The following is a 14,070-nucleotide window of genomic DNA, read 5'->3' on the forward strand; positions in this document are numbered from 1 at the left end:
AAAACTGTATTTATCATAAATTATACAGGATGTTTTTATAACTTAGATACAATTTTAGACCAAATTGGCTAAAACAGAACGATTACATTTTTTTAATTAACACGCCTTCAGTCAGTATAATTGTACGATTCGTTAAAAAATCATGTTTAAAAGCCAAACAATTTTCTTGCCTATTATCCGAACGGCATTCAAAGATTTCCGATTTTTTTTTCGAAAATTCACCTCCATACCATTAAATTTTCTGTAAATAATTAAAATAATTTAAGATTTCATGGCTTTCCTTTAATTTAATTTATTAAGTTTGTTATAGAGATTTCATCCTTATAACCACTTAACCCTAACGATCGATGCAATAAAAATACAGGGTGTAATATTTAACAGATTTTAGTTGGTTCGATTCTCGGGCTTGGTAAGCAATTTTTTGGAAATCTTTGAATGCAGTTTTATTTCTTTTCAAAAATAAAGAAATTTTTTCTTTGAGTAAAATTTTCTGTCTACAATATTAAGAGTACTTTCCCTCCAGGTGGCATTTCAAAATTCCACCCTGTATACCTACTTACCTAATTATTTTTGATAAACATAAGTGTAGGCTTACTATTTTCCTAAGTAGGTAGTTATTTTATGCAAGGTTTAATTCTCATAAATATTTTGCATGAATAAACTTGCATAGACTTTGTGAACTTCAAAAAAACTTTTTCAAAAATAAATACAGGCGCGTTTAGATGTCACATTTTAATTTTAGAAACAAAAGAAAAAAACTTCATCCATGTAGCATACATGTCTTTTTGGGAGATTTCTTACTAGTGAAAGCGTTTTTTATATCCAAATTCTTTGTGATGTCGTAATATTCTGACAAAATCTTGTGCGTGCTATTAACGGTTTGTATTATAATAACGATTTACTCTCTTTCATGAGAGTTGAGTGGAAAACTTTTATCAGTCGAAGAGTAAACATTTTGACAGGAGGACGGCCGAAACCTTGGACATACTGTGAGGAGTGAGATGTCCAATGTATCCTAAACGGGTTAGGATAAAGTCGATAGAGCTCAATGGCTGAGCGCCTCAGCCCTCGAAGCTCCGAGGTGAACGCCTTGGAACAACGAGGCTATCTCATCGGCAAGAAAATCGGACAAGGATCGTACGCCACTGTCCACCTGGCGGAGTACTGCGATGCATCCAGCCCCAAGCGGATGCACCTCGCGTGCAAGATATTTGACAAAGAAAAAGCACCTCGGGATTTTTTAGAGAAGTTTTTCCCTCGTGAACTCGACATCCTAACTAAGATCGAGAACCCCCACATCATCCAAGTGCACAGCATCTTGCAGAGGGGACCGAGAGTGTTCATTTTCATGCGATATGCTGACAACGGAGACTTGCTGGATTTCATAAAACGCAATGGCGTCGTACCAGAAAATCAGGCGAAACTGTGGTTCAGACAGATGGCTAGTGGCTTGCAGTATCTGCACAGTAAAAATATAGCGCATCGCGACCTCAAGTGCGAGAACATACTGTTGTCGAGGCGGTTCAATGTAAAACTGGCTGATTTCGGGTTTGCAAGATTCTGCACTGATGGAGAGAACCGGCGCGTTCTCAGCCAGACCTACTGTGGCTCTGCCGCGTACGCCGCCCCAGAAGTCGTAAGCGGGACCCCTTACAACCCCAAGCTCGCTGATGTGTGGTCACTGGGAATAATTCTGTTTATCATGCTGAACGCGTCTATGCCATTCGACGACTCAAACTTGCGTAAGCTGCTGAAAGATCAAATGTCCCGTAATTGGGTGTTCCGTTCTAGAATTCGTGATACTGTATCTGCGGCGGCAAAGTCTATCGTGCGGCATATTCTGGAGCCGGATATAACGCTGCGCCTGACCCTCGACCGCGTGTTGTCGCACGAGTGGACGCGGCCCCGCAAGGACAAGAGCGCCAGCCTGATGGGGCGGCTGGTGCAGTCGGCGCCGTCGGCCCCGCACGCGCCGGGAAAGCGCGAGCACGATGAGGCGGGCACGTCGGCCGGCGCGCGCGTCTCCGGCGACCACCGCGAGACCGAGCGTGAGCGCCACGACGACATCAACATGCGCTCCCACGATTAACAAATCTGTATTAATAAGTTTAATGAGCAAAAAAGTGTTATAATCTCTAAATGTTTCGACCCTCAAAAATCGAAAATTCTTTTTATTATTTTGATTTTTTTTACAATTGTCGACTTAACTATTGTTAGTCGCCAATAGTGAAAATAAAGTTTTTATATAAAATCCAGAATTAAATGTTTTACTTAAATACTATAGATGGTTACATTAGGTAACACACGTTAGGTACACAAACAAATAATCATAATTATCTTCAATGGAATAGGTTTCTTCTCATTTCATCGCTTTGAGGTTGAGGACCATGACCATAAGCAATGACGTTGAACGGCATAACTATTACTGGAAAATATATACTGAACGATATTACATTTGTATCTTCATTAAAATTAACGTCGACTTTTGAAAGTGGGTGGAAATAGTTCACTTGCAAATATGTGATGTTTATGCCATTTTGTCCAGGCTCAGTGTAATCATGCTGTAAACAAAATTTGTTAATAAGAATTGTGCACTTCTAATGTTCCCTCTGGTGTCTCCGTTTAGGATAGCAAACAGGATTTTGGGTGATAGGTCATGGCGTACAGTAGTATCCTTCTTCCATCTGATGGTAGGTCAAAGAGGTAAGTTTGACTTAAGCAAAGGGGCATCAGTCCCCCAACCACACCTACCTGTGTAAATAAGTGAAAAATGTATCAAAACTTTACTTAACTTTGAGCGCGACATCATCGTCCTCAACATAAGCTCCTGGTTCAAATCATAAGTGTAGGCGAGCCGATGTGCCGGCACAATCTCCGTTGAATTCAAAAGCAGTTTTTCCCCTGAATGATGTGATCCTATAACCGAAACATGGATTATAGGAACCTGTAGTAGGTCTTCAACGCGTACCTTAAGTTTCAAGCAGGTCAACACACCATAATAAAACGTCTTGTATGTAATCGTAAAACTATGCATAAAACTATGCGTAAAACAAAAAACGTTTCCTCTTAAAATTATGGATAAAATTGCCAAGCCGACCAAAAGTCGAAACATGTTTGAAAAGTTATTTGAAGGACCTATCAGAGCATAGGATCTTATCAGAACCGTGAAAAATTTCTTAATCACTATTGCATATGAGATTGTAAAAGTTAGATGTGCACATCGATCGGCAATGGCTGGTAGATAGGTACGAGTTAGGTACATAAAGCGCTGCTAGTCGTATTTGTATCAAATAGCAATAAAAGTAATTCTAAGTACCTACCTACCTGCTTGAAATTATTTCTAGGACCTACTTTTATGCTCTTGGATTCGCTAATCAGAAGCCCGCCGCATTATTGTTCTCTCGGTACGGACCTTAGCACGCAGATAACAATATAAAACTTATTCAATTGTCGACTAACGTGGTCTACTGAAGGATAATTTTAAGGCAAACTCATTGCCTGAATAAGTAAGTAGGTAGCTAGGTAGTCATAATGCATGTCCTGTCTGTAATGTGATTCGCATTGTTTTAGGTCCAACAGAAATAAAACAAACAGAAAGAGATTAATATTTAATGTATTAATAAAATACTATCTCAGTTCACAAGTAGGTTTATAATCGAAGCCTCCAAAAATGTCATGGTCTTTCAATTGGCATAGAATAGCCATGAACGCCAATCGGCATGCTGAGGAACGGGAATTTCTGATGAACCGTCAACACCATAGTGGCCGGGTCGAATGAGACGACCACTTTTGAAACCGGGTTTATGTATTCCATTTTTAGATATGTGAATCGCGTCTCTAGACTTGGATTAGTAGGCTAAAACAAACAACGTAAAACATTAAACATTACTTTGTAAAATGAGTATTTAACTTTGTAAAACCAGTTCTGCTGACCTAATAAAAAAATGTACCTTCCTTTTCTTAATTTTCGTAAACAAAAACTTACCCAATTGATTACTTACCCTAGTATCTAAACTAAAGACAGGTTGAAATGCTGGTATTGAGCCAGTGAAGACAAAGGAAAGCTGTTCTCCATCTATATGGGCGCCTGAAACATAATGTCAGCAAGATACTGAGAATCACAGATGAAATAGAGGCGTTGCTAAGAATTGAGCAAACACATGAAGTTTGATCCATAATATTACGAGTATATTGTCGACTCATAATGCATTACATCTTTAGATCCATCCATGGATGGAGTTGAAGTAAATCACTTAATTTATTTTTTATACATTTCTAATCATCATCTCACCATATTCAAATACAGATACCAGATCGGGCTTCCTTGTAGTCTCGTCGCTGTAGGAGTAAATAATAAACGATGTGAACAAAATAAACCTAAGAATACACGTTATCATACCTACTGCTTGGACTGCAATACAGGCACTGAAATAATGATCACCGCAACGAATGGATTACTTACAACATAAAATTACAAAGATAAGATAAAACCTACACGTCTACATTATTCGCAAAAGGCCATCATAGAGGGATTTTTATAGCAATCCAGGTTCAACTCCTGCGGTACATACCTAATAAAAATGGCGTATTTCATGTTGTGCCAAGTACTTAGCTAGTTGGGCGTTCCTTCTATGTCGTGACTTTCTGAGGATGTTTTTTAAATTTGATTTTGCACAAATTACTATAATAGCCTAGTCCCGTTAAAACCCCCATAAGCTAATATGCTTATAATGCTTGTGTCATCATCACTAGTGGGCGCACCTCAATAGTCGAGTGAGCGTCAGCGGGATTCGTACCCGCGTTCCTCGGATGACGAGGCAGCCAGTCCGATCCCTTCACCATTTGCCTATCATGGCTTCAATGTTCCTGAGCAATGCTTTAATGTTGCCACACCTACATTTATAGAAATCTATTTAGTCTGCTCGTTTGCCTCCTGTCACATAAAAAAAAAATGGTAGTACTAAGGTACGTCGTAATTTGATGCGCTAAGGCTTTGGTTAAAAATGATACACAAGCTGATCATAATATTTTATTTAATTAACAGCATCAGTAACGATGGGTCTGTTGTCACCAGTTAATTCGACATGTGACATATTGTTATGTCCGCAGAGCTGGTAGGTGATGATGACAGCGTTCCCTTGGTACCGGCCTGATGGGTCTTGGCGGACCACGTGCATGTACTCATCGCCGAGGGTGAACTGGACCTGAGGTGGAGCGACCCAGTCGCAGACCGTTGTAACCGCCTTATTGACGGTCGGCGGGTTTAAGCAGAACATCTGCAAAAATAACAATTTTTAGCCTCTTCTTTGAAAAATAGCAAAGACGTATCAGCTCTTGTCGATCCACCATTAAACAAAAGGAACAAAATCCTTATTTTACTTTTACAAGCACTGCACAACACAGTGCACGTTACTTATCGTACCTAAGTACATCGTCGTCCCATCTTGTTGCTAAGTATAGTATTGCAGAAGATGCAGATATTATAATAGAGATGCACAATGCAACTAGGTACCTACTTAAAAGCACACTGTTCCAATCGTCATTCATCAGTTGCCACTGCCAATTTTAATCTTTTGGTCTGTTCCACTTTGATCACCTGGCTTTGATGACCCAGGTGATCAAAGTCCACTTCCAGCGACAATTTAGTGTCCTTTGATCACCCACAGATATGATGCCCTGGGTGATCAAAGTGGACTCCAGTTAAATTATTATTTTAGTGTCCTTTGATCACCTACATAAAAATCACACCTCTGAATAGACACGTCATGTCCAATTGTTGTAAGTACAAACATTTTCTTAATTTAGACATTTTCTTATTTTAGACATTTTTTTACAGCATGAAATATTTTAAAGGGTTACTTACCTAAACAATGTTTGTCCGTACATTAAGTATAAGAGGAGGTGTGATTTGTATGTAGGTGATCAAAGGACACTAAAATAATAATTTAACTGGAGTCCACTTTGATCACCCAGGGAATCATATCTGTGGGTGATCAAAGGACACTAAATTGTCGCTGGAAGTGGACTTTGATCACCTGGGTCATCAAAGCCAGGTGATCAAAGTGGAATAGACCAATCTTTTGGTCCTTTTTTAAGTTACTTTTAATTTTGTATAGGCACCATAGCACCTACCTACCTACTTTAAGTAATTTGCTATTATTTACATACCTGCTGATAAGCCTCGCGTTGCCCTGGTATTAGATAGGCGGCAGGATAACTTAACTTAAATCTTGACGTGTAGTCAGTATCTGCAAAAATAAGATTAAATTAACGTAGCTATCTAGTTTTTTACCATTAGCAAAAAAAAAAAAGAATAGATTACAATGGTTAGCTTACCCAAATACTTACTATTTAAAAAAATGCAACAAATAAGTAATAACTTACTTCTATCCTATATTTTTGATATTATCGGTTCATTTAGCTGAGATATGAGATTATAGAACGAGAATAAGTGAGAAACTTTTGAGTTTTATTGTTTGCTTACACTTACCTTTCGTGACCACTGTACAATGAGGTGGCGAGACATGTTTTTTAGATGCAATTATACTAGCAAATAACGTAAAAAAGAAAAGAACTGAATATCCTACCATAGTTACGCCGTTTTACCGTCTTCACGATAGGACTGCTATGAAATAATGATGCATACGATATTTATAGCTCTTTAATCAGTAGTTTCCTGCTAGTACAAATAATAATAACATTTGGTATGATATTCAAAGTAAACAAATTACTTATCGGAAAGGTACGGGCATGGGTACGGGTGCGGGCCGGCGACAGACGCTGCCTGTTTTGAAGTTGAGTGATAAGGAACACACACACCACATAATGATATGATATACAAAGATAGTAAGTTTTTTGTATTACCTAATGAATAGAAAATGAATTCCAGTTCTACCCTTTATTTATGAATATAGGATACTTTAGGCCCTTTTCAGGGCACTTACCAAACTGTACACTGGGAAAAACCAAAAAGTGAAATAAAACAAAATACAAGAGTGAGAATACCTCTAATTTAGGACAACCCAACTGTATTTCATAACTAACTTTACTAATAGGTACATAATATGAGAACGAAATATTTAATACATACGTTAATAAACATAAATGCAATAATTAAAGATGAAACTTTGAAAATCTGGTACCTAACTTACGACAAATAGTTACATACTTTAAATTTCGTTAGCAAAATGTTGCAGGATCTATGTATCTACGAGTAATTTTATACTTCTATGAAGTTCTTATTTTTACCTCGGTCTCGTTAAGTACTTATTAGTTTTAAAATTAAATAGGTACAAGCGCTGCTACAAATGTTTTTTTAAACATTTTCGGGAGGCACTGGTTTAAGACTGGTTTCTGATTCGTTGAGCGCCTTTAATTCTTCAACATCACGCCACAGTTCCGCGTGGTACAATGATGCTGTTTCCACTTCCATTTCTGCCGCGACCACTAAGTAAAAAAATATTGATTTCGTTATAAAATTAATACACGTGCGATCCTTCTTCGTATACGTAATAGGTAACTAAATAAGTAATTAAAGTAGGTATTGATCAGTATTGATGGATGTGGAAGAAATGAAAGTATACTTACTTCGTAAATTTCGCACCACCTCCACACTTTTTTTTAAGCGAGCCAAGTCAGTTTCAATTTCATCTTGCAAATTATTGTAAAAGTTAGGATCATTTACATCAAACTTATCTACTCTTTTGTTATCCATTATAAATTTTAAACAAAGAAGTTTGTCGAAAGTATGTAAGAAATTTTATTTGAAAAGTGTTTTTTATTAATTGGCGCGTTTTGATTTAGTTTTTTTTAAAAGAATTATTGACTGCAGGTTTGGACTGAAGGACATTGATCACAGGTTTAATTTCACATGAAAATATCATTGAAAATAATCATTAAAATAAATACCTACTAGGTAAATATTATTTATGTAAAGATATTAGTCTGTCGGCGCCGGACACAGATGCTGCAAATTATTATTGATGATTAATAGTACCAATCTTAATATTATGTTATCTGTATAAATCTGTAGAGCAGAAGGTTTGTGATTCCTAAACGTAACACCCGACTGATGCGCAGAAAAAGGTAACTGTCAATCAGTTGTGTCATGTCAAGTGTGAGCAGGCGGCTGCGAGGTTATCTTTGAAAGCGTGTTGAGTTTGGTGGAACGTTAAATTGTAGGAAAAGTGGTTGTCAACCATCCAAGATATTATCTCCTTGCCCGTTAACCCACGCCAATGGAGATTCCACCCCTAGAGTTCCTTCTGATAGAGACCCAGTGCCTTTATCAGAAGTGGGATTCGAAGGACACTATTCAAGGGAGATAAATCTTTCAGCATGCACACCTACGCTACGCAACTGATCAAGTTTTACATGGAGGATGCTGACTCAGACGTTGAGAGTTGGTGCAGGTTGACGGAAACTATTGTGATTGACGTAAACTGGAAGGGTCTTTGAGTGAGTTGAGGGGGCCGGGCCAAGGGCGCCCGGGCCACCCTGTTGCCGTGGTTGAAGGGGCTGTTTACGCCCGGGCCACGCTGGTGTAATGTTGGTTTCCTGATCGCACGGCTGCATGCCTGGATCAGCAGTAATAGTGGTAGTTGGGTTTGAGGTAACTGGTTGAAGGAGCCTTGGCTTAAGCCTTGCGCATCGGGCCATGTTACCTAAACTCTGGTTTCCTGGTCGGCCAGCTGTAATGTGTTGGTTTCCTGGTCGGGCCAGCTGTAATGTTTTGGTTTCCTGGTCGGCGGGGCCTCACCCCGGGCCAGCTGCAATGTTTTGGTTTCCTGGTCGGCGGGGCCTCACCCCGGGCCAGCTGCAATGTTTTGGTTTCCTGGTCGGCGGGGCCTCACCCCGGGCCAGCTGTTATGTTTTGGTTTCCTGGTCGGGCCTGACGCCCGGGCCAGCTGTAATGTTTTGGTTTCCTGGTCGGGCTTCGCGCCCGGGCCAGCTGTAATGGTTTGGTTTCCTGATCGAGGGTCATCACGCCCTGATCAGCTGTATTTATTGTGATTCTACGATCTGATATTCTCACGCTCTGTAGTCAGGAATGGACGAGCTGTGATAATGAGAAATTGAATGTTTACAGATGGACAAACCCTGGACTAAGCGCACGAGGCCGTGCGATAGTCAGGCTGGCCGTGTCGGCGCTGGACACAGATGCTGCAAATTATTATTGATGATTAATAGTACCAATCTTAATATTATGTTATCTGTATAAATCTGTAGAGCAGAAGGTTTGTGATTCCTAAACGTAACACCCGACTGATGCGCAGAAAAAGGTAACTGTCAATCAGTTGTGTCATGTCAAGTGTGAGCAGGCGGCTGCGAGGTTATCTTTGAAAGCGTGTTGAGTTTGGTGGAACGTTAAATTGTAGGAAAAGTGGTTGTCAACCATCCAAGATATTATCTCCTTGCCCGTTAACCCACGCCAATGGAGATTCCACCCCTAGAGTTCCTTCTGATAGAGACCCAGTGCCTTTAAGTCTATTTTCGTTTCATTCTAAAAGATAAAAATAGAATAGACTCTTTTTTCAATAGATAGAGCGCCTCCATAATATTCATTGGTCATTGGAAATCTCTGTCAACCTGTCAGTAGGGTTTAAAAAAAAAAAAACAAACAAAAACTACCGCGATCAGATGGCTAGCAGATTTACGAGTCCTAAAATGGCAACCAATAGAAGCACTGGGAATGACGTTTGGGCGAATCTATTGACCAATGACTTTAACTCCACGTGCCAGAAAGCGCCGCTTGCCATCAGTCATCAGTCGTCAGTGTGGCTTGCTTGTAGTTGTTGCACAGGCAGAATATTTTCTGAATTTAGTCACGCGCGTAGTACTCCATTTGTAATCGCGAATTTTTCTTTAAAAGCTCTTGTAACTCACTCATGATTATTTATTAACGTCTTTGTGGCCACAGGTTTTTTATTGTACAGACCATGATGAGTGACGACGATCGCGATATAGACATTGAAAGTGATGTAGGTAGATTCATGGTCAATTGATTTGTGAGTGGTGTTTATTTTGTTCTTAATGTTTTAATTTATGTTTTCAGGCGGAAAACGATTCGGATTCTAGGACTCATGCAAGGAATAACCTCGGTGGAGGTGGCTATTACTCTCAGGTAAGCTTATTTTTTTATGTAGGTAGGAGGTGGCGAAAATTACCATGTGCAATATTGCCACAAACATTGAATACGTAATTGTTTTTTGAGTACCTACAATCAATATTTTTGAAATAGTAGGTAGTGTAAAATAATTTCTTTTGGTTTTTTAGGCAGACAAAAGGGCACACCACAATGCATTAGAAAGAAAAAGAAGAGATCACATCAAGGACAGTTTCACATCTCTGAGGGAATCCGTACCTGCCCTACAAAATGAAAAAGTGGTAAGTATTTATTCTAGTCGACAAAGTACTGTTTTTGGATATTTGTAACTTTCCGTTGGATCAAAATTTAAACTACCCACTTTCATATTTACTTTATCAAATTATTCCATACTTTCATTCTATTCGGTGGTGGCTCAGATGCTAAGAAGGACTGTTTTTGTTGTGTATGCCCATAAATACCCAGTTTTAATAATACATTTTTGTACACAACATAATTCAATCATAATGATTTGAAAATGGGAATAAGTAGATACTAATATGATGACTTCACTGATTACAAGAATCCGTACCTGCCCTACAAAATGAAAAAGTGGTAAGTATTTATTCTAGTCGACAAAGTACTGTTTTTGGATATTTGTAACTTTCCGTTGGATCAAAATTTAAACTACCCACTTTCATATTTACTTTATCAAATTATTCCATACTTTCATTCTATTCGGTGGTGGCTCAGATGCTAAGAAGGACTGTTTTTGTTGTGTATGCCCATAAATACCCAGTTTTAATAATACATTTTTGTACACAACATAATTCAATCATAATGATTTGAAAATGGGAATAAGTAGATACTAATATGATGACTTCACTGATTTCTGTATAAATTAGAAGGCTTTGTAAATGTTTTAAGCCTCAGATACTGTCTTCTAAATATGTAGATTCACTTATTGTCGGTTAAGTTCTATCACCATGTAAGTAATTTTTTGGTGGTTTTGCCATTTTGATGCCATTCACCAGCTAGAGAATCGAAAGACGCGTCGTTTCGTCCAATCTCCTGAAAAGTTACGAAAAATGACTTACTGACTGATAGAACTTAAACGACGTTATTAAGTTATTTAATTTAATGTGGCCAAGCCTATTTTCAATTCCGTGAAATTTTTGACACAGGCAAGTCGGGCGCAAATCTTAAAAAAGGCTGCAGAGTACATCCAGTTTATGAGGCGGAAAAATAACTCGCACCAGCAAGATATTGATGATTTAAAACGGCAGAACAACTTACTAGAGGCCCAAAGTGAGTAGATTCAAAAACATTGAATTTTTCATGACTATTGAATACATTTCATGACATATTTATTTTGCATAGCTATTACTGTTGTGTGTGTGTGATAGTCTTATTTTTATTTTATTTATTTACACTTTTGCACATACAACTGTACAGTGGCGGACTTAATGCCAGTCTTACTTTTATTAAAATCAAAAGTAGTAATATTAACAATGATTGTTATAATTTTTTAACTCTTAAATTTCATCATACCAAAATTTATTTAGAGGTAGAGAGTATAATTCTACCCTCAAACATTCATTTTATTTAGTAGTTAATATTTTATGGTTGTACTTCAGTTCTACTCCTAAGCTTTTCTTGCTATTTTATATGAATTCATCAGAAATGATCGCTTTTCCCCAACCTGATTGTTAATCAAATCAGACAGCAAATATGTTTTTTACTCTTAACATTAATTTTTTAATATTTCAGTACGAGCATTAGAAAAAGCACGAGCAACAGGAAACTACATGGATGCCCATGAGTTGGGACTTGGCATCAAATCTGAGGGCAGTTCACATGACACAGACAGTTCTGACGGGGAGGGCACCACTCGTCGCGTAAAGAAGCTCAAGATCAATGGTGTCAATGTGTAATTTCAATCGATCAACCCTAATTTGGTTCTATCTTAGTGAGGTTATAATTTTTTGGACAATTTTCTCTTTTGCTCTTTGCCAAAAAACCCTATTTTCAACCACAAAAGTTTTGCCAGCATGTTTGTCGTCACAATTTGAAGTCAAGTTGTAACCAATTTTAAATTTGTATAATAACCCTTCATTTTGGATGACAAATATGTTTTATTTCATTCAATATTCTTTGTGTGTTCTGTAGATACTACCTGTTTTATGATTTGCCTCCTTGATGCAAATTGTCCTTAATTGTTCTTTATTTTTAAGTTAATGTAAGATGGTTTAATTGATATTAAATTTTCTTAGATTCTTTGTTATGCAAAAATTTTATGGGAGTAAAAATCTAATTATTTTCATTCTAAATATTTAAAAAACAAAATAAAATAGGTATATACTTTGTTTTCTTAGCATACCAATTTGGTGTGTTTTTAACTTTGTGCTAGAAAATTAATTATCAATTAAGCTAATACATAGTTATAAGTCTAGTCTTCTTGAACAACCTGGTTTGCTGTCTGGCTAAAATAATCGCTGCCTGCTGCTGTATTTCCTGAACACTATAATCCGGGCGTTTTCAAGGCGAGAGTGAATAGGCACTTGCAGGGCAGATATGTACCATCTTAGACTGCATCTCACTTAACACCAGGTGCGATTGCGGTCAAATACTTGCCTTGTCTAGCATAAAAAAAAACTGCGTAACTATCGCTACTTTTACTCAAATGTACTGACATAACAAAATAGACATAACTTCAAAATTGAAAAATAAACTGGGAGACTTGTTCAATGTTTTTCTTGATTGCTATTACGATAAGTGTACATTATCTTTCCCAGCTGTTGGGTTATATTATATTATATAATGTTAATACTTGAAAACATTTCAAAACCTGTATACATTAGGGGATACATTATATCGAAATGCTATATTTTGAGCTAAATGTTGGTCAACAAGTATGTGGCACTTTCGAGAGATTGCTCCATGTTTAAAGTCACGATGTGCGGCATATCCAAAACTACAAAGTAAAATTAAGGCCTATGCACACAATATTTATTCAGGTGTGAACATTGAAAGCAAGGTTTAACTTTAAAGGGCTGAGTTCGCCAATGTATACGACGCTTAATGATTACGAGTAAAAGTACCATGACATATTCCTTGAATGATGTATTTGACAAAAATTTCCTTGTATTGACAAATTGGCATGTTTCGATACGATCTTTTTTTTTTTAATCATAAGTGCAATATTTTCACCGAATATTTTTGTATATTTTTTTATAATTTTCTACGACATTGTTAAATGGATATATTTTTGTGATAGTTGATTGAGTCGTGGATTATTTTCCGATCTGACTACCGTCTACCGCTAGGTAAATTTATTTTTATGTTCTAGAAGACTATAGATTTAATTGATGTAAAATATAAATACTCTGTTAAAGTGCTTTTTATTTACAAAACCCTGTGTTTCGATTTGACCTTGTCATAATTTCTGTTGTATTGATCTCTACTATGATTGTAAAATTTTGTATTTTTTTATCACATTGTTAAGAAATTGACAGTACATATTTGTAGAAATTGTATGGTTATTTTTAGTTCATGAAGTTTCTTTGGTTCTTTCGCCATGATGGCTATTGTATTTGTGGTCACCAGTTGACGCCTCTATCGAGTCTTTTCGCCTTTTATTTGTTTTTTGATAGCAGCAGATGATAAATATTACTATAGTAAAATATAAATAATTATTTATTGCCATTCATAGATATTGTTCAGTTGGTCACTAATGATCAAGATTGCTTGTTGTGGTTGTTGTTTTTCGTAGTCTAGTTTTCTTTGAAATGGGAATTGTAAAATATTTTGGCACTTCCGTTGTATTTTCGTTTCAATGTTTAACCGTTTCGTTTGTTGTTAACAACAACCAGTCGGTTATTCAACCATCAATGGTGATTTATCTAGTAACCACATTATTTTGAACTTATATATCTTGTGTTAAGGTCCAAAATCAATTTTTATCTGATTAAGGGTTATGAAGCGGA

The 14,070-nt window shown here is 37.2% G+C and overlaps 3 protein-coding genes and 1 long non-coding RNA gene across 5 annotated transcripts; 2 read left to right on the forward strand and 2 right to left on the reverse strand.

Annotated features, from left to right (window-relative positions):
* Nucleotides 1–753: 753 nt before the first annotated feature.
* Nucleotides 754–2,257, forward strand: LOC135080395 (testis-specific serine/threonine-protein kinase 2). The gene has a single exon (XM_063975038.1). The coding sequence runs from the start codon at nt 1,049–1,051 to the stop codon at nt 2,087–2,089; it is 1,041 nt and encodes a 346-aa protein (XP_063831108.1). The 5' UTR covers nt 754–1,048; the 3' UTR covers nt 2,090–2,257.
* Nucleotides 2,258–5,016: 2,759 nt separating this feature from the next.
* On the reverse strand, nt 5,017–6,637 carry LOC135080614 (uncharacterized). Its single transcript, XM_063975296.1, has 3 exons — nt 6,491–6,637; nt 6,169–6,248; nt 5,017–5,276 (listed from the first exon to the last, which is right to left on the reverse strand). Exons 1-3 carry the CDS (start codon nt 6,588–6,590, stop codon nt 5,034–5,036), a joined length of 423 nt encoding a protein of 140 aa, XP_063831366.1. The 5' UTR covers nt 6,591–6,637; the 3' UTR covers nt 5,017–5,033.
* A 353-nt stretch (nt 6,638–6,990) lies between these two features.
* On the reverse strand, nt 6,991–7,779 carry LOC135080396 (uncharacterized). The gene is made up of 2 exons (XR_010258998.1): nt 7,588–7,779; nt 6,991–7,446 (listed from the first exon to the last, which is right to left on the reverse strand). It is a non-coding gene; the product is annotated as an uncharacterized LOC135080396 (long non-coding RNA).
* A 1,973-nt stretch (nt 7,780–9,752) lies between these two features.
* LOC135080616 (protein max) lies at nt 9,753–13,478 on the forward strand. 2 transcript variants are annotated; one of them, XM_063975297.1, is made up of 5 exons: nt 9,753–9,980; nt 10,055–10,123; nt 10,276–10,384; nt 11,261–11,392; nt 11,855–13,478. In XM_063975297.1, exons 1-5 carry the CDS (start codon nt 9,939–9,941, stop codon nt 12,016–12,018), a joined length of 516 nt encoding a protein of 171 aa, XP_063831367.1. In that variant the 5' UTR covers nt 9,753–9,938; the 3' UTR covers nt 12,019–13,478. The 2 variants fall into 2 exon arrangements, with proteins under 2 accessions (XP_063831367.1, XP_063831368.1); XM_063975298.1 differs by having other exon boundaries at nt 9,754–9,980; nt 10,276–10,386; nt 11,269–11,392.
* The last annotated feature ends 592 nt before the right edge of the window (nt 13,479–14,070 follow it).

This window comes from Ostrinia nubilalis, chromosome 18, assembly GCF_963855985.1.
Source record: "Ostrinia nubilalis chromosome 18, ilOstNubi1.1, whole genome shotgun sequence".
NCBI lineage: Eukaryota > Metazoa > Arthropoda > Insecta > Lepidoptera > Crambidae > Ostrinia > Ostrinia nubilalis.